At 35.0% G+C, this 24,361-nt stretch overlaps 1 protein-coding gene across 6 annotated transcripts in view; it reads left to right on the top strand.

The window, feature by feature from the left end:
* The window catches only part of SYT14 (synaptotagmin 14), a 101,642-nt gene that overhangs the window by 12,220 nt on the left and 65,061 nt on the right, over positions 1-24,361 (top strand). For 4 of the 6 annotated variants that reach the window (XR_008449286.1, XM_054063441.1, XM_054063440.1 and 1 more), the window contains exons 2-4: positions 1,304-1,351; positions 15,947-16,111; positions 22,550-22,768. Coding sequence is in view for 5 of the 6 variants with exons in the window: in XM_054063441.1 (XP_053919416.1) it covers positions 1,304-1,351; positions 15,947-16,111; positions 22,550-22,768 (432 nt within the window). In the remaining variant the exon portion in view is untranslated. Of the gene's footprint in view, positions 1-1,303; positions 1,352-15,946; positions 16,112-17,111; positions 18,304-22,549; positions 22,769-24,361 lie in introns of those variants that run through there. The other 2 variants (XM_054063442.1, XM_054063438.1) reach the window with 2 other exon arrangements.

The raw sequence follows: 24,361 nt of genomic DNA, 5'->3' as shown, positions 1-24,361 counted from the left end.
TTCTTTAAAACTTTTACAACACAATCATTCAATTCTAGTGTAAAATATTAGTTGATACTATAATATCCTTTATTATATGGCATAATTCTTTTATTATAGAATGAAGGAAAGTTATAAGTGCTGTGTAATGTGTTACCATAATTTTGAGACAGAAAGAATGTTGTCACCTGAAGCTTGTTTTAGAGTGTTGTGAAGCGTTTGGAGCCCTGTAGTGATTAATACATATGGAATAGCTGTTTCGTGAGGTTTCGGAACTATCTATTTTGTATTTTCATGAGGTTGCAGAGAACCGGGTACGAAAACCTAGGCAATTCCTTTCAGTTTTGTACTCATATAGAGGCAGTCTTTTGTTGTCAGTGGAAAAAGGCATAGTGGGCGTTCGGGCATGGTTAAGATAGGTCATAGCTTGGCGTAGCTTAGAATGTTAAGTTTTGACTGCAGGGACTATAATTCTGAAGTATATTCAATTAGAAGAGGTTCATGAATACTGCAAATGTATTCAATATAAACTAATCATAATAACAAAAATCAACTCTTCTGATAATTTCTAAATACCATTAAAAGCATCAGCAGTTTGTAACTGCCTGTTCCTCTTTCCTCAAGGCTTAGCAGTAGCTTGTTTCATATCCTGTCCCTGTATCACACCTTCCTCTTTCAACATGCTTAATTGAATGTGTTCTCCTTCCTTTGTGGATTCCTTCATTGACCTTACTAGGTATATTATGTATTAATGTTTTGTTTAGTCCTCTAATTCTAATAATAAAATGCAATATTTTTTTTTTCAAATTTAAACCAAAGCTGAATATTTCTAGCAACAATTCTGTTATTCTCGTATAAATGTCTCATATTCTGTAGAGCTGGGCTTTTTTTAATTAAAAAAGAAATTCGGAGTAAACCCAGCCTTTAGTAACAGGCTTTCTGGAGGATAATCGTAACATTATTTTGGCATTCTATTATGTTACAAATATTTTTGATATTTTGAGGATTCTCCTCTTCCCTTAGAACAGGAAATTATGTTTTGTACTTTGGAAATATTAGTGTGGCTTCAGTCAATTTGCTTATGTTTGTAATTTTATCTTTATAAATTCTTCAAACTGCACCATCATTAGCAATATTAGGCCAAAATTACCTTTATTGTTTTCTCCAAATGATATAATGTATAAATTGAAAACAAGCTAAATTAATCTTTTGCATTTTTATTAAATGACAAGTTTTTTTCAACTTTTACACTGTTTACAAGCCTTACTAAGAAGCCAGATAAATTTTACTTGTTAATATTTTCTAATGATTTATTTTCACGTAGGTGGAGAACGAACATGCGGTGTACATGAGCTAATCTGCATTAGAAAAGGTAAGCAATGATTTGTGAAAGTGAACTCCTTAGCTTGTGAGTGCTACTGGTGAGAAATCTGCTACCTATTGTTACCATCTGAACGTTTTCTGGATCTTCACATTGCATCTTTTGGTGCTGACACTGTCAATGAAAAAAAGAATGAAAAAAAAAAAGTGAAATTCCAAAATAAAACTTGAATTTTCTCAAGAAGGAAAAATGTACTCTTACAATATTCACTGAGTTATTCATACGTGGAATTTTTAATGTTCTTCAGCTGTGATAAGAAACCACAAACACTTCAATCGTTGCCTTGCCTAGATATTTGTAAGATTATTTGATTTTTAGCAGTAATAGAAAGTTGTGAGGATATTTTGAACGACTGATGTAATGAACTGCAATCTCTGCATGTGTTTTCAGTTCAGTCCCTAATGATGCAAACTTGTTTGAAAACAACTGTATCAGTAATGAAACCAGTAATTGATGGAGCATGAAACAGCTGTGCTAGAAGGACTTTTATAGGTTTAAAGCTGTTACAATGACGGAAGTTGGGAGTGTGACAGTACGGCTCAGTTGATCTAATGACTAGGTACAGTTCTGTTGTCTGTCCTCTTTGCCTGCTCTGCGCTCCTGTCTGTGGCATTGCTGTTGAATCTCTATGTTCTGGTCTGAAAGATAGCCTTAACCAAAAAGAAAAAAGTTTCTTCAAGGATTAGTTCCTTGCATTGACTTGCTGTTAGGTCAGGAGAGTCTCAGTGCTTTCAAAAGGAAAGGAGTAAGAAAGTGGGGTGGGAAAGAAAGAGCTGCTAGATGCTTGATAACTTAAGTTTTAGTCTGGCTCAGTAGTATTGTCAAACCACATCATACTTGGTAGGAGGAAATTTTGTTTGACCTCTGAATAGAGCTTACTTACCATTGCATTCACATAAAAGTTTTAGTGAAATCAGGGGTTCCTGAAGCAATTTACTTAATTTCTCCTAACCTTGCCTTAAGTCTGCCAGTTAAGGTGAAAAATAGCTTTATAGTCACAAGTTATCTTTTCCAAATATCTAATAAGAGTGCCTTGTGTGGTTTGACATTACTGTAGTTAAAAACAATTTTCTGCTTTTTTAAACTGTGAATAATTTTATCCTTGATTTATTTTTTTTTTCTTTCTCATTTTGAGAGGAGGTTAGGTTTTTTTTTTTTCTATGTTTTGGGTTTTTTTTTTGTTGTTGTTTGTAGGGTTTTTTTGAAAAAACTTCTTTATTGCTATCTCTGTTTTTCCATTGATGGATAAGTTGATACAGTGCTCTGTATCCCTTCTATAAGGGCTCTATTTTTCTTTCATAAATTATGAAATCCATTGGAAGTTCAGGAAGCCTACTGATAAAGTTTCAAAATCTATTAATCTTGCTAATCCCTATTTATTTCAGGGTACTATAGTGATTTTAAGAAAAACAAATTTTCTACATTCTTGGAGGCAGTGCTGTATGGTTTTGAATGTATTTTTGGGAAGGTAAATTGCAAAAATGTGCTTTCTCTCAAGGTTCTATATTATGTTTGAACACTAGATTCTAAGCTCTGTCATTGATCTGATACTATAAACATTATTTTTCATGACAGGTGCATGGAACCTGTGTTTTAGCATTGGTGGTTATAAATTAGCCTAAGCATAAGTGTGATTAAGAGATGTATCCTCTTAGTGTCATATACCTGCAATGTGTGGGGTTCCTTTTGTCTTCGTACGAGTTCCCATGTGTACTCTAACCTTATGTGCCCCTATGCCCACCCATGTGGTGTGTGAATGCATCTTGTCTGTCCTCTCTCCGTACTTAAGGTGGACAGGTAAAACAAAAGGTGCTTGCCATTGTACTAGCAAATTTTCCAGTCGTGTAGTATTTTGGTTACTTTATCTAAGACTTTATATCATCTGATGACCATCTGACTTTGTATGATATGATCACATTCAAAATGTTTTTAGTGTCTGACTAATGGCCAGACTTGTGAGCATTACTTGATCTGCCAGTTGTCCAGGCCTGCTTGTTTGCCGGGATCCGAGTGCATGCTCAAGATCTGTATTGACCTCCTCAGAATAGGAAGGGACTTCCAAACTGAGAATCCCTGGCTGCCAGCAGTCTGGAGCTGGTCAGATCAGACCTTCCAGCCCTGTCCTTAGGGCCACTGGGTACTCATTCCCAACCTATACAAGATCGACCTGAAAACATTTTGTGGCATAGAGGTCTTCCATTCACCGTCTCTTGGCTGTGCTGTGAAAGCCAAGTCTTTTTCAGTCCGTGAGCTCACTGTGGAATTTTGATGGTCGAAGTATTCACATTGACACATGGATAATTCCCTGTAGTCTTACCTGATGCTAGGGAAGTTTGCCCTGTCCCCCACTCTTTTTTCATCTATGCCTGTGTGACTGTGGCACCAGGAGAGGACACCCTGTCACTACTAGCATTCACTCGCTCTTTTTCATTGAACACTAGCAGTGAAGCTTTGAATTAGCGCAGTGTTTGACAAAATGTTTTTTGCTGTCTGCATTTGCTCTTTGCCCGGAAGCCTCAGATGCTTTCTGCTAGGTGGTGTAGGTTAACTGCAACTGCCAGGTGACTACAGTTACAGTGCCCATGTGGAATCTCTGAAAGAAAGATTAGTAGTAAATAGCCAGCATAAGTACCTAGAGTTCTTAAAGATGTCCAGTGTATGTTTGTGTCCATCCTTCTCATAGTCCTTCCAAGCACATTGTTGCTAAGAAGCAACTAGTATGATAAACAGCAACGTTCCCTCTTATTTATCCTGCAGTGAATAGGGAAAAGGGAAGAGCATGTAAGCAGGGAAGCATGTCTTCTATGAATAATGCAAAAGAAAATTTTCCAGTTTCAAGTGATGGAGGTGATTAGAATTTACGTGGGGATTATGCAACTTAAAGAACACCTGTTGCTGCTGATATTTTTTTCTTTCTGGTTGGCAAAGGAGCACATTCCTGAATTGTCTTTTTCTTGCCGGCCCATTCATTTTTGCTAGGAAAATAGGAACTTTGGGGTATTAGATGATGAAATGTGGAAAGAGACAAGAAAGGTCTGCAAGGCTATGTGTGACTACATCATTTAGCTCAAGTTATATGATGAAGAATTCTTGTCTATATATGAAGATGTAACTCTAAAACCAAAACCCAGAGATTAAAAAGGAAATGGCTGCTCTAAGAATATTCAGCTGTCAAAATGAAAACAACATCACTGTTTATTGTTTTTTGAATTTTGTATCTCTCAAATTAGAGAAAACCATGGAGGATTTTTTTTTACATTCATTATCTTCAAATTTTTAGATTCTCTAGGCTGCAGTACTGAGGACTACAAACGACTGTGTCTTTGTTTAAAAGCATCGTTAAAGCATCTTTGATGTTAACAATACTTCCACTGCAATAAATAAGACTAATTTGGTTTGTAGATTTATTTTTAGCTTTCTAAGACTCAAAGATTTGCAAGTACCCGGTTATAATGTTTATTGAGTGTCTGAGATTATCTGAATTCTAGTATAAATATAACAACAATACAGTGCCAATAGAGAATTCAGAACTGTTAACCAAAGGTGTAGCGATTGTCTAGCAGAGGGCCTGCTCCCTTGTCAAATAATGTTACAGCTTCATAGTTGTCCCAGACACTGTGCTGGGTCCACTTATAGTCTGCACAAGAAGGTTCACAGTACTTTTTATAATGTTTTGCTTGTTCAGTTTCCTTTTAGCAGATTCATACTTTTTTTTAGAAGAATCTGCAAAGAGCTGACCGGTGGTAAGAAGACTGGTAGGGTTTTCTGGAAAGCCTTAAAAGCTGATTTATGTGTATTATTAAATAGAGGCTTTGAAACATGTAAATACAGGAGAGGTGTGTCCTGAAAAATGTGCATATTTTGTGGCAGTTGTATAACAGCTGCAAGATATAGAACAAGTCACTTTCCAGATACAGAAAATAACTTTAAAGAAGTATGATCGGGTATTGCAGAAGTGCAGTAGTACAGCGCTTGAATTAATGACTCCTGTGTTTAAGGTAGCTATGCGGTTGAACTCTTTGTGTGGTTTTGTATCTCCACATTGTTCAAATCTGGAAGCTGGAAGAAGATAGTTTTGCTTTTACTATAAATGAACTTACTTTTTACTTCTATTATTCAAAGCAAGTTTATTTTATGCGCACATACACATTCAAATTCTTACCTCTCTGACAATACGAATTGAAGACTAAGGAAAGAAGAGTCCTGCTTAGTTCAGTTAGTAGCGACTGTCATTTCATTCTTCCACTTAGGCTCCCTGACAGCAAAGGAAGGTGACAGGGTTTATCTGAAATGACTCAGTTAAAGGTTTGGGGTTTTGCTGGTATTTTCCTAATACAGGTGGTTTTGAGAGAGTCACAAGAGTTACATCAAGTTGTTCCCTTGGTTATTTTCTGTGGACATAAAAGAACTGAAGAATCTTATGATCAGACTTAAGAAAAATGTATCTGTTTTGGCTCTGTAGTACACTGTAGCTAGGCTGCTGGTATAACTTGGAATTAGCTTTTGCTAGATGTGCTAATCTTTTAATTTCAGGTTCTGTTTGTACAGGTGAGAGGTACTTGTCATGAGAGTTTATGATACTGAGATCTAACTGAAGAAAACCCCTCTATAATATATTCTGATGTGTACAATACTCACAGTGTGACATGGAAGTTACGTTAAAGCAGACAATACATGACCATATTATTTTTAGGTCTCTTTCACCTTTTATTATTTATCTATGTATTTTTGAAGTAATGGGAAGTGCTACTTCTAACTTAGCAATGTATTTTGAATTTAAATAATGGAAACATAGATTGAGTATCTGAGCAAGGTCTGAGTTGTGCAGATTTTTAAAAATTATTTTTTAAGCCCTTTTTTCTTTTGCAAGATGTTCTCTTCTTTCTATTGTTGTGGCAGTCTTGCAAACAAAGGAAATTATTAAGCAAGCTGCCTTTATGAGTAATAATGGAATAGAAGTGCTCCTTAATATGCAAAAGAAAGAAGTTCCAACAAGACAATGCCTTTGACTGACAATGAAAATTTTGAAAAGATAAGGAGATATGAATTTTTGTTTTGTCAGAAGTATATTTTTAAATGGAACTCTGTCCTCTTTAATGTTCTGGACAACTATCCTAATCCATTTGTATGTAGCTGAATTTTAAGTTTTCACTTACATTTAATTACAGTGGGAAGAAAGAATATATATTAATAAGGTTCATTTTACAAGTAGAAACATTTTATTGCGGGTCAACTGTGCCTGATCTTTAAGTTCTATTACAGTTTTTATGATAGTCTACAATAAGTAAGTTCCTCTGAAAAAGAAGGAAGATGTTTTTCCGCTTTCTCTCTGCTGTCATCCAGTTAGAACTTTTTGTTCTTTGTCAAAAGCACCACAGATAGTAGCAAATTTCTTTAAATTAGGTAACCTCATATTAATGTAAAACACCATAAATATATGTTGTTCCTACTCATTTCAAGGTTCGGGTGTGGACAGTACAAAGTAAAGTGCATTTTCTCTTTTTTTTTTCAGATATAAGAATAAAAACTCTTCATTAAAAAGTATATACAAGTAAAGCTACTTTTACAGTATATGCTGAAAATAGTTATTAATCTGTTCATAATTGTGGACTAGTTAATCTTAAATGGACAAATACATATTGAAAGTAATAATGTTAGAATTAACGATGCCAACATATATGCTAAATTTTCACTCTATTGGAAAGCTAATCTGTATTTATACATTTTGGAGTAGAGAAAATTTAATATGAAGTAAATATTTTTCTTTGAGATTATTGATGCCTCTACAGGAAGTGGTTATATTTCTGTGTGTTCTCCTGTTTGAAGTCTTCTGGAAAGCAGCATCTACTCAAGTCACACTGCCTTTTCTTCCATAGCAAGTTTTGTACGTAGGAACTTTGCTATATCTGAAACCTGGCATTTTTTTTCACTTAAAATGTTCACATAATCATTTTTACTGCACAGTGCTTTGCTACGTATCCTAGTTAATCACTGTGTTGCTCAGAAATCTGGGTCCTGGATTGTCTCACACTTTCTTGTTAATTGTAGTGGCTGATAGGGAAAACATGGTTTTAGAAGATTTTTATTACATAGATTATTTTTTTTCCCCAATAGTGGACAGCTACTACTAGTAGCTATGAACTTTTAAACTGCAAGCTGCTTGCAGGTCTTTAATACTTTTGCACTGGGAATATTATTTGAGAGTGGCATTAAAATTAACTACAAGCACTTCTATTCTCTTACTCACTTCGTGGAGAATACAGTCTTATAATATGCAGTGTAATTGCAACAGATTATTGGGATTTGGAGATAATCAAGACAATTCCATGATCTATGTCTGTTCACAGTAGCAATGTTTGCTTTGCAGTTTCTTTTCAGAGATTTCTGCTGTGAGATACTACTTAATAGGAGATGAATTCCGTATTAGAGAGAAAAGACATTGAGGGACTGGTAAATCAGCAGGGGTGGCAGGCTGACAACTTCCTCAGCCTATAAGGATTTAGGAATTAAGAGATTTCTGTCAGAAGTTTAAATCTTCATCTCAGAGTGTGGCTTCTGTTATTTGTAAATTCTTTCTTAGAACAGTGATATTTAGGAGCTCAGGGTCCTCTTTTTCCTATAATTAAATTTGTCTCCAAAAGACAATTTCTGCATCGTATTTTAAAAGAAAGGGAAAAGAGTCCTGCGAATGACAAACTGCAGAGGCAGTACTGGAGCTGATATAAGTATTTTTGTGCAGTTGTGCATGTGATTAGATAACTTGCCGAACCAAACCCTTTTTAATACAAACTGTAATTTATGAAGTATATTGAATGCTATTTGATGTAAATATTAAGTCAAGTAATTTAATTGCTCATAATAAAATCAAATAAATGTAATTTTTTTAATTAAAATACATCCTAGACTTTCTTCCTGTTTGAAGGAAGTTCTGGAACCTAGATGTTACAATATATGCTTTCTTATTTGGCCCTGTAATTAGATTTTAAGAAAATGGGAGGGGGGAGATGGGGGAAAGTGGAGAATGTCCTGATTTATCTCCGTAGCATTGCAGAATATCCTTCAGCTGTGTGAAGTGACCTAAACCAAACAATGAAAAAAGTTGCTATTATTCCTGATGACTTTCCAATGGAATAAAAGCAACACTGGAGTAGGCCACTGTAGCTGTTGTCGTACAGTAATCCCAGTATTTTTTTTCGTGTAAACAGACACATTTATTTTTCCCTTAATGTTAGGTGTATAACATGTTGTATAAATTAACCTTTTAGTCTCATCATTTATCACTTCAAATAATGCAAGTTTTCCGTTTTCCTCAGTATTACTTTGAAAGGTTTACAAATAGAGTTTTTAAAGGGCATTGTTATTCCAAATAGAAAGTTAAATTAGCGCTTTTATCCTGATTTCATTCTGTCAGTCTTTCAGAACTTCTGAAGGGTTCATGTTACTAAAAATTATTAATAATTTTCTTATTTAGGAAATGCACTTTTCAGTTATGCGTTGAAATTCAGTTGGCATTTCTTGTTTATGTTCATTTAAAATTGCATGTCATTCAGGGTAATATACTGAATATAGATATTTAAAGTGTTGAAAAGCAGGTAGCTCATGTTGCACATTTGTGCCAGAGAGTGAGTAAACTTGCTGTATAGCAAAGTGCAAGATCCAGAGAAACAAACACATAGGGAGGGACATCATAAGACAGTAGAATAATGTGTATTTAACGTAATAAGCACACAAATTTAGCCATTATTAATGAATTACTTTAAGAAGTCTGTATGCCTGAAGAAAATCAAAACACAAATTTGAATTGAAGGGGGCAACGTCTTTATACAGAAAAATTTCAGTTTTAATGTTACCTAAATGTAGCTGAAAAATTAAAAGCATTATTAGGTAAAATGTAATTGTATGTTTTAAGGTGAGCTGAACTACTTTTCCTGATGCTTGTTTGGCAAAACGTAAAAGAAATAGATAAAATTGTAAAAAGGAATTACATAGTTCCAATGTTTTGTATGAGAGAAAGAAGAAAGACGAATACAAAGTAATATGGGAAGCATGGCTAATGTTTGGAATTTTGTCTTTTGACACGTTCAATAAAATGAGTAGAGGGTATTCTGAGTTCATTCTGTCACTGATGTTTAGCAGAAGCATCAGCTGATTAATTTTTGTGGTAAAGTTGCTTCTGTTTGTTTGTTTGTTTGTAAGTATTCTAATAGTCAAGTCAGCTGCCACATAGAGTTCATTGTGTTTGTAAAATAGTGCAGGTAGTCAAGAATTTAATTTTTTAAGACTTCAAACACAACACTAGAAAAATATCGCCCTCCTGTAGGTGTAGCATTCTGTCCAGGTAAACTAGATTTAATTCAGTTGGGATTGCTTCTTCAACTACTCCAGCAAACAAGAAGATAATAATTCTGCTAAATCATTGTGAAAGTTTGTGTACTGAGTTTAGCTTGTCAAATAAAAGCTGTTTAGAAGGAACACAAAATGTTAGGCAGCCTTCAAGTTCAGTTACTGACTTTCAGAGAAGAGGCCATCCTATGTAATTAGCCACAAAAGAAAAGAATATTTACATGTAAACTGACACATACGAAACTACAGTTATTTTTTCCCGTTCAGTAAGCAGTCAGACTTCACTCTTGAGGTGACTTTGAGGTACAGAGGGTTTTTTTTTCTTTGTTTCTATTATGACATGAGTTGTCTGTGAGAAATAAATAAATGCTGTTTGGAGATAAATAATTCGAGCAGGGAGAAAAGGCAGTCAAGGCATGAATCTTATTTTGTGGCTCAGTAACCTGCTCAGCTTTCTGAAAATACATTAATTTCTCACACAAGTCAGAAAGTTGTTGTGAAGTGACAAGCAGTAGTGAATAGCATTTGAATAAAAGTATTTTTTAGCTGGACAGCATAGGTTATTTTCATGTAATGTAAGGATGTAATGGTGTAAAAGCTATTAACAATAAATAATTCTTCTTCAGAACTGAATACAAACCAACCGCTTATTTAAAAGAATTTAAAAGCTAAAATATCTTAGATCAAGTCATAAAAAAGATGAATAAAACAGGTTATAAATTAAAAACAATCTTACATTTTTCATTTCAAATATTCTTGTGCTAGGATCTTAAAGGTAATTGAAGTTCTTTGGGTCATACGCCTTGTTACTTAATTTGTGCACAGAAGAGATAGTGTTGCATTTGTAAATGAATAATTAAAACATCACTAAGATAACAGTGTGGCTTTGTACATTGCTAGCTAAGTGAGTACTATGATGTAGGATATGAGAGCTCCAAAAATAATTGTCTGGATATTCAATGTAATTGTGTATGTGTGGTAGGGTGGGGCAGATACCTATTAAAAACATTTAATGCTTTTAAATTTAATATTAAAAACATTAAATGTTTTTTAATACATTTGAGGATTTCTGTTATTATAGTGACATTTATTTAAAGATGGCATTATTTTCTGAAGATTTTGAATCATCATTTGGGAAAGAAAAATTGTTAAATAAGGAAGTTATTATTTGAGAAAGAGATGCTAATTGGTTTGATATTGAAGGTGAAGTGATGGTAAGTTTCTGTGTTTTAGTAATTCCAAATCTAGTGATGCAAATAGTAGAAGTGTATTAAAGTGATGTTAGTGTAATGCTTCCGTAATAAGCATACCTTTTTATACCATTTCCATAGTGAACGATTCAATTAGTTGTAATAACTTTGTAGTAAGACATTTGTTCTTTTAGTATTCCTGAAAATGTGTTGTATTATTATTAATTTCAAACATTCATTGTTGTTTTCTTAAGAACTGAGGATAATTCTGAAGTTTACAAAAGTAGGACATTTGAACTGGAAATATGACTATGAGAAAGCATTGCTTTTTTACTGGTTTGTGGTTGTAGAAGAAACCACTGGGAACGTCGGAGAGTTTTAAAAATGCTTTTCATTAATTAATACAATTAATCCCCAAACCAATCAGAATTTATGACAATGTGTTTCGAATCAAAATAATTCTAGTGCTGAATGAGGCTCAGATATATTTTACTTGCAAAAAAAAGTACATTTTTTCTTCCTGTCTACAGGGTATAACTGCTTGACACTTCAGCGGTAAGAAATGAATTGAAAGATTAATGTGATGTATAAATCCTTTATTCATAGATGGGAACATGTATACATTTACGTGTAGAAAGTTGAAGTACAGTTTTATTTGAGGGTTTTTTTCCTGGCTTTATGATGGTGATACATTAAAGGACTTCACCTTGATAATATACCTAATCTGTGAACAAGCTTTTGAAGATTCTTTACATGGATGCAAATTGATATGGAAATATAATTTTCAAGTCCTCTGTTCACTCTGAAATACACAAATAATTAATTAGTCTTGCTGCAGCTAAAGTTTCATTCTTTTTGTAAGGTACCAGCCAATGATTTTTTTCACTTGAGAAAGATGTCATCAGATACTGTGTTTCCAGAGACAACCATACAGTTTGCCTGCAGTGCCTTTTTTAACTAATTAGTATCCTGGAAGTACTGGAGAAAAAACCCAAAAGTATGGTGTTTTCAAGTTACTTTTAGGTTGTGGTTAATTTCCTTAAGTACGTATTTTGATGGATCGAAACAGCTTTGATTGCTCAACAATATAAGCATAAGTAAAAAAAAAAATAAAAAAATTAAGCCTACTGTTTTAAAAGATCAAATGTGAAATACTTTAAAGTGAGCTTTTCTCTGAAGATGTGCAGTTAATCTATCTTATTAAAAGTAAACATTCACTCTGCTTTCTGTGCATCAGAAAATGACTGGAATTCAGTTTAGTCTCTTGCTCAAAGCAATGTTGACGCTGAATTCAGGCAGAGTTGCTTAGGACAGCCTGCTCCAATAATACAGCAATAATCCTCATAGATTAATGTCTATGGTCCTATTATCTGTGTAGTCTTCCTAGTCTGTCTTTTCTGCCTTCTACCCACTTTCCAACTTATTCTGTGTGCTCCATCCCAATGTTACACCTTCTTCATAACTCGTACTTCCCATTTCTTCACCAGATGTCATTAGATTGTGTTTAATTGCCCCCTTTCACTTCACTCTGGCGAAGTGTCCCGGTGAATCACAGTTTCTCCTTCCTGCCTTTTCTGCCCCTGACGCTGTGTTTGATAGGTGTTAAAACTGAAAGTTATTGAAGAATAAAGATTTTCAACTCCTGGCCCAGTCTCTAGTCTCACTTGAGCCAGGACCAATAGTTCAGAGAAAACTAGATGTTGTTCCAATGGCCCCAGACATTCTGAGTTATCCATATGCAATCTGGATATGGAAGGGAGGGAGCATGCCTACTGCCAGCAGAACCTTGGGACATTTCATCTGTTAAATTTTGAGATAGAAATTAATATACACAAGCTGAGGCTTTTATCAGATCTCAGAGCTTTTCCATATTCAGGAAGTTTCCATCAAAATGGTTAATGGATACCTAACAAATGATAAAGAACATTTGTCATATGCCGAATTTTCTTTGCTCTAAATCAGGGAACATTAGGACTTCATAAAACAAAAAAAATTAGTCACCACTGCAGCTGTAATTTTTTTTCTTCAGCTCATTCTTGGTCATGGCTTAGCTATCTTTTTTTGAATTTAAACACGAAGAAAACCCCTTCAGTGTGAGGCAAAGTTTCCATAAACTTCCGCTGTAACGAGTGATTTTAATTACATTATGAACAACTCCAAACAGACTTCTGACAGAAATACTAGGTAATCTTGGTAGGATGTGCAACCAAGGTCTTTTGTGAACAAAGAGATTTTTTTTCTCTATTTGTTCATGATAATGAAAATATTTTAAAAAATGTTTTAGCTTCCTTTCCTCTCTGATCCAGAATACAGTTTCACTTTTCTCACTCTGTCGCTCTGCTTGATGCAGCAGGACATCTCATCCTGAAGGACTGATGGCGAACGCTGTAACTCTGTGGGTCTTTATTTCTGCTGTACTATCTGAAATTGCAAATACCACATGCCTGCTCCTCCCTATTCCACTGTTTGCTTTATACTTTATACTAGTAAGCAATTCCTTCTAGCTTTACCTTCAGTTCTTCAGAAGCCAGTGTTCCAAATTTAATTCAGCTGAGAGTTGCTCATGTTTTTTCTAACTTTTCTGGGATTATCTAATAAAACAAGAAAAAAATTTACTCAAGTTTTATATTGACTCAATAGAGGTTCTAGTCTAATTCAGGTTTCTGTTTCATCCGTTTGGGACTTTTTTGGTTGCCTTTCTGGTATTTCTTTAGTAATTTTGTCAGGATGGGTGGTTTGAAGTCATTGACAAGTTCCTTTTCATGTGAAAATTTTCGGGGTTCTAGGCATGAAGCTATATGATCTCTTCTGGTCAGAAGTATAAAGTGGAACAAAAATAATTTTCACCGTTTCAGATAGGTCTTCATGTCCAGCTCAGAATAGGAGTACAAATGTGACAATTTCCTTCTAGAAGGCGGAAAGTGCATTTCTTTTGATCTTCCTTTTTTAAATTACACCTGTGTAATTATTTAAGAATAGCACCATAAACACAAATGTTCCCTGTCATCCTGGAAAAGAAACTGAGATTGTAGAACTGCGTGTGTTTCTCAGTCAGCACTTTTGCATAGATGTATGAGCCCAGATTTAAAAAGGGCATATGTAGACTCAGAGCATAATTTAATTTGGAAAGCTCCTGGGAAAGTAATTCGCAGTTCAGCCCATTGCTCAGAGCACGGTTAACATTAAAGCCAGATTCTATAACTGATCGAGGCAATCTGTTCCAGTGATTAACCCCTCTTATTCTGGAACCTTTTCCCCTGATCTCTAACTGGAATTTTCCTTGTTGCCACTTTGGGCTGTTGCCTCTGTATTGCATCTCTGAGAATGCTGAGTATGTAGCTGATTTTTCCTTAATCCCATTTTCCTTTAATCCCATTTCTTTTTATGCAGTGGAAGATGTTGCCACACAGAATTAAACTCTCAAAGTACAGTACCAGGATCTTGGCAAACAGAATTCATAAAACTGATAAATCTTCATAAATCTTATGTAAATAGAAAAAAACTATCCCCTAATAATGGGATTTATGGTAGTGAGTGAAGGGACACTCAGAGTCTAGCAAAAACAGCAGGATGAAAGAGAGATGTGGAATCCTAGCTTTCGTCCAGATAATACAGCCATGTTCAGTCCTTAAAGATGCACCTCTGTGTGTTGTGACCACAAAAAATGCTCTTGAGTGCCAAGGGCTATTATCTCAAGGTCTTACTCTCACTCTTTAAAATGCAGATTTGAGACGCAACTGATGTAAGAGGCTATAATGTTTAGTTGATCAGCACACTACTAATAAACAAATTAACAATTAATTAATAAACATGCCACTGTTAATTACTTACAGTTCCATAACACTTTACACCATTGTTATTTGCATGCAGTTTTTGAGTCTTCTCACTTTATTCTTATAAATTGCACCTAAATATTATTGAACTATAGTTCTATAACACTTCACTTTAACCTCCCACACTACTTATTGACAACTTTGCAGTTTTGTCACTCTCTAACTTATCACACAAAGTCTTTTGATGTAGACCCAGTGGGGAATCTAGTGGGTTGCCCAAGGGGCTTCCCTCTGACATCCTGGCAGCCTTGGTTAATGAAGCAGGTCAGCTTCATTATAGTCTGTGAGCATGTACATTCCTTCTGTCAAACGATCTGCCCTCTCTTGAGCTGCTTTTATAACTTGTTCATTATTTCTTACATTTCTAGACCTTTTTTTTTGCTGCTGTTATATCTTTTTCTCTGTCTCCTTTCAAATAAATAAGCTGTCCTTTAATTAATCTTTCCCAGTTGGTCCAATTTGCTGCATCCATTCCTGGGTTTCTTATTTCTAAAACCATGCCCCAGGCAATCTTGGCCCTAAATGGTATCGCTGATGTTGTTACTTAGGTACTGATAGACTTGCAAGATTCTACCCCTGCAAAAAATGCCCAATACTCCCTTTAAGTTATCTGCTTAATCACAACTACATATTCTTTGTTTTAAATACTTGTCAAGGAGCAGTGAGAGCCAATTGATCCTTAAGGGAAGAGAAAGCAGGAGCTGAGCAGAAGAAGTCTGGCAGAGACAATGGCCTCATGAGCAAGGGCTTAGTCCCTCCCCAGCAGCACTGTCTTAGAGCTGGCCCTGAGTTCAGGTAGCCAAATGTTTCGCCCCTTCAAGGAAGAGGGGATGCACCTAGCTCCCTTCCCATACTCGTTCTCTTAGATATCCCATCAAAAATCATCAGCCTTGGCATCTACTGATAATCTCCCCATTTTCTGTCTTGTTATGGAGTCCAGTACTCCGACAGAACCTCTTGCTCATGATCTCAGTCCTCCCTTAGATCAGAACAAGGTACTTTTCTGTTCTTTGAAAAAATGATTGGAAGAGAAAAAAAAAAAGATTAACAGTATTAAGCATTAAATCAAATTTAAATGCTGTTTTTTCAGTTGTATCTTGTGTGTGTATTTGGAACTTCAGCAGCATTTATTAATGATCAATTCTTATAAATATTTTAACTTTTATCAGTTATTTTTTACAGGTCTTATTGAAATACATTTCTTTCTGGTTTTTTTTTAGTGTCTCCTGAAGCTGTTGGATTCCTTTCTGCTGTCGGGGTGTTCATTATTCTCATGTTGCTACTTTTCCTATATATTAATAAGAAGATGTGTTTTGAAAATGTTAGTGGTTTCCCAGATCTCGATTCAGGATACACTACAAGAAAGGATTCTCAAGATAAACTTTGTAAGTATATGAAAAACAGTGTACTACATTATAAGAATTCACATTTTTACAAGGACATGTAGAAGTACGCAAATAATCACTTCACTCAAGTGACAAAAACACAGAATTTTGACTTTTCTTGTGATTGTGCAGTAAGTGGAAACAAAGAAACTTTTGTGTTCACAAGCCACAGAAATTCAGCAGCTATATAACCAAAGAGTTGACATTTACTAATGGGAAGATATTTCTCTTGAACTATAAGAATAATCTGGAATGTATTTTGAACATTCTGTAATTGCATATACTTAAGTCTTCTCAAGTAAATTTGTAAATGGGATTATTGGGTTTTCACTTGGCCTTAAAACCCTTCACTGACCTTTTGGAGAAAAGGTCTTGCATTTACTCATCTGGAAAATATTTTTAAAGAAGTAAAGCATTAGAAACTAAAGATGTATTCTCTGAGTAACAGATTATTTTTACACCATTTTAATAAAATATGGTCTTTAAGGCTAATTTGAAATGAAATGAATTGGACCTCTGAAAAGATAGTGAGGGTTGGTGAAATAACCCCTTTTTGCTGTTGGGCTGTGGAAATTGAATGGACTTTTTAGCTGACTTGAGAGGAGACAGGCACCGGAGAACCAAATGGGAAATTTGAGAGGCTTACTTCCCTTCTACCTCTTTAGAAGGTGTGGCTAAATTTTTTTGTTTGTTTGTTTGGAGTCAGAGTAAGTTCTTCACCCCCTGCAAATTAAGTCTGTCATCTTAACTTCCTTTTTGCTACAAAACAAGTCATCATGTTCCGAAATACCTTACGTTGTGTAAAAAGCAACAGACATTTTGGGGTGAAGAAGTCTCTACGATGCATGTTTTTGTGCAGTTATTATGTTAAAAGCCTGTTTTAGTGTGACATTGGTGAAAGGATGTAATTTAAATGTCTCACAACTTCTTCTTTGCAGGTTAGAATAAAAAAATATTTTTGAAAATAGTGAATTTTATTATGGCTAGTTGATGCTGCAGTTGATGAAAGACTATGGTTTTGCTGGTTGATTGTGCCTTCATTTCAAGATAATTACTTAGCTGCTTTCTTATCATTTTCAATGCACGTTGAATAGAAAAAGCAACACTGCAACTTCCCCTGGTAAATGTATTGAGTTTGAGATAGCAAAAGCAAATAGCTCTGAAATTAGACAAATTATCTATTTGTTAAACACAGGACCTTTCTGTATTAGGACTTGTGGAATAGGTTGGACAAATGGCATTTTTCAGAAACCTTCAGCAAAATCTGAGCCTTCCCTCGGTGTCCTCACTGGTGGACACACTTAGCAGTGCTGTGGAGGATCTGACCAGCGTTGTTGGAGAAGTTGGCTATAGTGTAGCTGATTCGGTAACAGAACAAGTAACAAGCATGATAAATGGCCTTCGTGCTGAAGATGAGAGCTCCAAAATACAGAGTGATAAACCAGTGCAAGGGAGAGAGGAACACACACCATCATTAGCTCATTCTCAGGAAATTAATATGAAAGGAAAGAGAGGTGTTGCAGAACATAAAGAGACTCATTATTCTAATTCATTAGATTTTGTAAGAAAAGGTACAAGTCAAGATGGAAAATCCGACCATATCGTGGACAAAAACCAGTGCCAGTTAAAAGGCAGAGATAGTAATAATCATTTAATTGATACAGAAGTACCTCAGGATTTGAAGAATTTAGGAAGACCTTCTAAAAAGGAAGCAGTAGGAGGAAATGAGTGTTTTGCAAATGATAAATTCTTGAAGGATAGTAACCTGAAAAATAACAAATTGACAAAGGAGCAGTCTATTGAGGAAGAAGATAATTGCCTATGTGCAGTGTCAGACAATTCTAAGAATTACTTGCAGAGAAAAATCAAACCATGGTCACCTGGAGTTAATCCTAAGGATTCTGAACACGTGCATAGTACAAAGCCTCCCCAAGATTTAGAAACAAAACTTGATGAAGTACAGAAACAAAAATTATCAGACTCTGGCTTGAAGAAAGCACACAATGACCACGCCAGTTCTATTTATGAAATAAAAGAAAAGAAATCTGAAGCCTTTTTTGACATAAAGGGAAAATCTGTATCAAAGGATGATGACAATGCATCAACTACAACTGCAAAAGCGGTTAAAAAGAGAAACTCAAAGAAATCAGAATATTCAAGAGAGCTATGTAATAAGAAGACTGCAGGAAAAGGTGAGGAGTCCATCACTAAACTGCATTCTTCAGCCTTTCCTGAAGCTTACGATTCTTCCTACTTTTTTCACATAATTTTCAACCTAATAGTGTTTCCTGTGGTTGAAAGTAGGTCTATGTTGTCAGTGCTTCTTTCTCTAATTATGTTGATATTTCTTGGAAGCTAATTATTTTTAAAAATATAACTTAAAAGAAGTGATAATAAATACCTTTCCTATGTTCTAACTTCTCTTTTTCTATATACAGTTTTTCTTACTCTCTCTGCAGTGCCTTGTGTGGTTTCTGTTGAAAACAATTAATTAATACTGGAAATTAACATTTGTTCTGTGAAAGTGTTTTTTAAAATATATATTTTAAAAGCCTTGTATAAAGTGTGATAAGATGATAAAAAAAGAACTGCTGTTTAAAATGTTTACATTTTGATAGCTCTTCGGATTGTGTTTCTGGGATATGCAAGATAGTAATTTCAAGACACAAAACTTAATGACCAGTGGCAACTAAGTGATTTTAAGAATAGAAAGAACTGATTGAAGATTGTCTTAAAGTTGTAGTCTTACAAAGAAAACTCATGTCTTGTTGATGTGAATGGTGTGCGTGCTGTCTTCAACATCCAATCTTAAACAATATGGCAGTAGGATTGCAATAATACTTTGTGAGTAAGAAGTAAAACCTTGCCTTTTTACACAATTGTTTTGCAGGCTACGTAGTGATTTTTTTAGAAAGCAACACAGGCTTTTCTGGAGATGCTGTTTCTGTAGATAAATGAATTCTTTCATAACAGAAATAAATTGGTTTGGTTTGTGTTCGCTTCTTTTTTTGTTTCAGTCTGTGTATTTTCCCTTAGCTGAAATTTCAGTTATTCATTTTGTTGGGTTTTTGTTGTTTGGTTGTTTTTTTTATTCAATTTTATTTAGGCTGTCATTTTTGATGTTTGTGTGATAAAATGAGATCTTATAAGTATATTATCTATCAAAACCAGCATTTTAGGTAGCATAATAAGCAATGAATAGCTTTCAATATGACCTGTGTTAGCCAAATAAAGGAAAGTTTTTAATAAGAACATGAATTCTGTTAGGCGGGTTTCCAACCAACATATAAAAATCAAAAGAGAAGTGGCAAGGAGAGGCATAAAACTCTGAGGATTTTTTTTTTTTTTTTTACTGTGCAGAAAGCTATTTTTTTTCCCAAGAAACTGAAACAGATTTATATTATTCATTTAAAAAAATGGTTATGTGGATAGCTTGTCTTTTAATTTTGATGAGGTTTTTGTGTCCTGTGAAGAAGTCTTGTGTCATGACTTGTAATAATAGTACACATTCTCTTTCTTTTATGCTAAGAGCTGGAAAAAACAAACTGGTATCACCGAGAACTTCTAGATGCTCACAAATGTTGGTGTATTATTAGAGGAATAACTTTCAACGCTTCTCTCAAACATATTGCTACTGTGTTTTATACTATTCCATTCTTGATCCTTTATGCATTCAGTTTAATGAACCTAATTTCTTATTTGTGAATACATTTCATTTAATCATAAATGTGCATCTAATGCTGAAGTCTGGCACTAAATGTCAGTTCTGTTATGCCCCACTTTAATTATAGTTGTGAAAATCTGTACAAGTTTCCTGTGTGTTTGGTTTCAACCTGTTGATGGCCATATGAGATACAAAATTTTACACTGTGTGCTAGCAAAGTTGGCTCCTTTTTCTGGGCAATCTCTTGCAATGAATCTACTAGCCAGAATAAATCTTGCTTGGTGTGATACTCTCATTAAGTGACCAGTGAAATTGAGCTTGCTTTATACCCATCTATACAATGGGAAGAACCATGTCTGTCACACTTGAATTCAAATTGATAGCCTAGAATTGAAAGATCTCGTTGCTCATTACCAGTCTTTTTCCTGTAAATACTAAGTTAAGATCACATGTGCTTTGCACGTAGAGCTGGTAGCACCATCTGCAGTGAAGGTTTCCTGACATTTTCCATTTCAAGACCTTATTTTCAGTTGCTTGTAATTGTGTGCCAAGTTTAAAATATTTAAGATGAGATTTTACATGCTTTCTGTCTGACATTTTTTTTTAAGCCGTAGTTTAAAATCTTTCGCTGTTCCCAGGAATAGAGGAAGGGAAAACGTGGTGGTTATCTGTGCAAAAAATAAGTAGGTTTTATATCTGCTTCACTAAGATGCTTTGTCACCTTTGTATTTTGGAGTATGTATTTGAAATGCGGGAGAGCACTTTTCCCATGTCAGAGATGCCCACATTCTCCTATGAAAACACATGTAAGTTTAACCAAATTGCAAATCTTTGCCTTTGGAAAAGGAATAGTGAATACTTCTTATAATTTGCTTGTTAAATTCATTGACCATCCCATTTGCGCTCAGTTGCTTCATTGTAGGGGTTGAAGAACAGAGCAGGTCTTATCCTGCGTTTAATACTTATGGCTACTGAAGGAAACTGGGAGTTTGAATAAAATAATTGAGAATAAATATGACTTACATTGAGGACAGAAGCTTCCTGAAAAAATATGGGACGATGCAAGTACTAGACTGGGATTTGAAGTAGGGTGGGTGAGAGCTATGCAGCGCAATGATAGTGTTATACAAAGGTGGAGGGACTAAGGGTGAAAGACTAAGGTTGTATGACTAGTTGGTTAGGTAAGGAGAACTTGGGATTGAATGGACAAAGATAGGAACGAGGAAATCCTTGTAAGAAACCAGAAATGGGTGCTTGAAGAAGGAATCTGGAGTGTAGAGCTGGTAGACAAGAACTTAGGATGAGATTCTACTTGTATAAATGTAACTTTGCAAAAGCTGCCTTTCCTAAACTTGAAGCACAGGCTTTTCTGTATGAGTACCGGGGAGAAATAGACCTCAAGGGGAAGAGATTTTGCTTATCTACTCTAGAGGCTTACCTAAAAGTGGGAAGGAAAGAGCTCTGTAGTACAAAGAGGCAAATGCTTGACTGTAAAGGAAACCTAGATGGCTGACATAAGTTGAGTTACTTGAATTCTAAATAGCTGAATTTTGGGTTAGCTGGACTCCTCCTTTAGTTGGAATACCCAGACAGAGGAGTGAGACTAGTTGAGCATGGGGGCAGAGGCTAATAGGAATGGGAATGCACAGCTAGAGCTAGGTCGGGGACTTGGAGAAGGGCATAAAATCAGGGAGGGGAGAAGTAGCCGAGCATGGCTGAATAGCATGTTAGACAGTATTCCCTTGCAGAATCAGGAGCTGAAAACCAGCATTATGGGCATCTCAGAGCTCTGCTGGTAAATGGAGGTGCACTGGCAAATCATACACCATAGGTTTGCTCACAGAGTAGTGCTAATGCTGACCTTTATTGTATTTACATAAACTCTTTTAATTCCTGTTAGATTTTGAGATCTAAAGAACCTCTTTAAGGCGTGTTAAGTTTGGACAGAATCCCTTTGAGCTTTAGAAAAGGGTGGAGGAAGCTTTTCTTTTACAGAAATAAAAATCCAGCTTAATCTTTGACTTGTGGGAGGAAGTTAGACCTGAGACATTGAACAAAGCTGTCCACGGGAGTGGGCATAGTAGAGGAAGTGGTATAAAAGAATTAGCTAGATCGATTCCTCTATGCAGTTATTACTGTTCCCAGATGTCTGCCATGAGAATCTGCATTAATTGCTGTTACTGAACAAGAGGCTGTTTATTGTAAGGTAAATAAAATTGTGCATGCAAACATCTTTCACTAGACTTTTGCTATTTGTTGTGGGTTTAAACAGTACTGACATTTAAACAGTACTGACATAAATATCCTAGGATGATTTTGTTGTAGGCTTCTCTTCATGGATCATTTTCATTTCTGTGTTATACTGCATGCTTACAGCAAAAATCAGCTGGGAATGAGGATCAGGAGGTGGATTTTTGATATGTTACGTATCCAAATGTAATATAGCAGCAGTATTGAATTTAGTTTACATAAATTATTTTGTGCATTTTATTACATAATGATGAAGTTGTAAGAACGCTGCCAGAAAATGGATCCATTTTCAGTTGAACAAGTTTTAGAATTTTTTGGGAGGTGAATTATCTTTCAGTTTTTCTAGGAAATAAAAATGGCTCTCACCAATTACAGAATCACATAATACTTATAAGTACAACAAGATTATATTTTTAAAATATTACAGAAATTATATTTGAAATGACTTAATGATAACCTCTTGTGGTTATTTTATTGTATTCTATTTTGAGCTGTAGTCGATTTGCTTTATTTTATTCAAACAGACAACTCTTATATGAGTAAAGACCAGCATGGTTCATCATCTGAGAGTGAAGATGAAGCACTGGGTAAATATCATGAGGCCTTGTCTAGGACCCAGAGTTCCAGGCTGCCAGTGGTGGATGGCAGACAGCAAAAAAACTATATATGGGAAACCAGACAAAAATATAGTCCCCTGTCTGCAGAATATGATGGATACAGTAGTGAAGCCTCAATAGATGAAGGTAAGAGTGATTTAAAAGCATTCCTTTTATTCCAGATTTCAGAATTATGTTCTGGATAAATGAGGTTTAGATGAGGACAGCTTGACTTGTAAATGGTCAGTGTCTACAAGAAATAACCAGATATCTGTTACATTTGTGCATGCTCAAAAAAAAAATAAATAGCACAGACTTTTGTGCACATTCTTCCATAAATACTGCTAATGATATCTTGTGTAAAATTTAATATAATTTTATATTTAGTCTTTTTATTTTGGGGGGAATTTGTACTGTTTTGATTTAAGAAGGAAGTATGGCAACTCTTGATGAATTCTGTGGTATGATAAATTCGAAGAAGGCCTGTTATTCCTCTATTGGTAAGCTGTCATAACAGCAAAATAGATGGAATTGGTTATTGGTTGTGGTGCACGTGGTCATTGCGGTGTGCATTACTGGAATATTCTATATTTTTTCTTGTCTTGAAATCACAGAAAGAAATTATTACAAAGATTAGATTAATATAACTTTTCCCTGGTGCTAGAAGTTGGTTGTAAACAATAAATGTCTTCTGTGGTATAGTTTCTTGATTCCAAGTTAGGGCGGTGACTTGACATTCGAGGCTGAGAATCCTGCTGTCAGTATTTTGTCAACATGCTTTTTGTGCTTGAAAATAGCTGTATGTGAAAACTGTTTCTTTAGCCATTTTCTAGCATGAAAAGTGAGCTTTGGTTGAAGTTACAGAAAAGTCAGATTCTAACATAGATGCTGTGATCTAGTAAGATATTTGTTGATCTCTTTAATGTGTTAAAATAGAAAGTCTTTTTAGAGATTGATATTTTCTAATAAAAGTGGATGCATGTAATTACAAGATATCTGTTCTTAAATGTTCTATACAGTGCAGAAGTGCTTAAAAAATTAAATTTTCTACTATGTGATGTAATTCAATTATATAAAAGTCTGTTTGCCACTGAACTTTGAAATTAGTGCTTGCTTGTTAATGATTCCAAGTTAAGACAGAAACAACGTGAAAGCCATAATGGAAGTAAGATGTAGAGTAAAAGCATTCTTTTCTGATCATCAGACATTTTGGTTCTTTCCTTTGCTCTTAAACTGTAGGAAGGCTAGGAGTCTGAGTTCCATCAAGTAGGGAAGGAGATGAAGAGATGATGTCAGGTGGTAAGAGCCAATCCTTGGACACTGTAATGGAGGAGGACAACAAGGAAAGGGATAGTGAAAGTACCATGGTTGTTTTTTATAGCTGCTGAGATCTGTCATCAGTGTTGGTTGGGAGAATATGAAAAATAAGATAATTTTTTATATGGCTTATGTTACTGTTGGGAAAGAATGTTTTTTATGAACAGGAAATGGAGAACTCAATTGTATTTGTTAGCAAGTAACACCAGACAGAAATTATACAAGACTACTTGCAGATACCAGAAAATGTATTTGTCTCTTTTCAAGCTGTTGAGGCTGGTTGAATAATTGAATAATTCATGCTGGAAGGAACGTATCATTTCTATTACACTGTTGTGAAGATTTGTTTTATCCTACCTAGTTCATCTTCTCAGTGAAACGTTCTTAGTTCACTGAGCTTTTCGCTTTGGTCCTAGAAGACTT

This window comes from Cuculus canorus, chromosome 3 (assembly GCF_017976375.1).
Source record: "Cuculus canorus isolate bCucCan1 chromosome 3, bCucCan1.pri, whole genome shotgun sequence".
Taxonomy (NCBI): Eukaryota; Metazoa; Chordata; class Aves; order Cuculiformes; family Cuculidae; genus Cuculus; species Cuculus canorus.
This window is presented reverse-complemented; position numbering and strand designations above follow the sequence as displayed.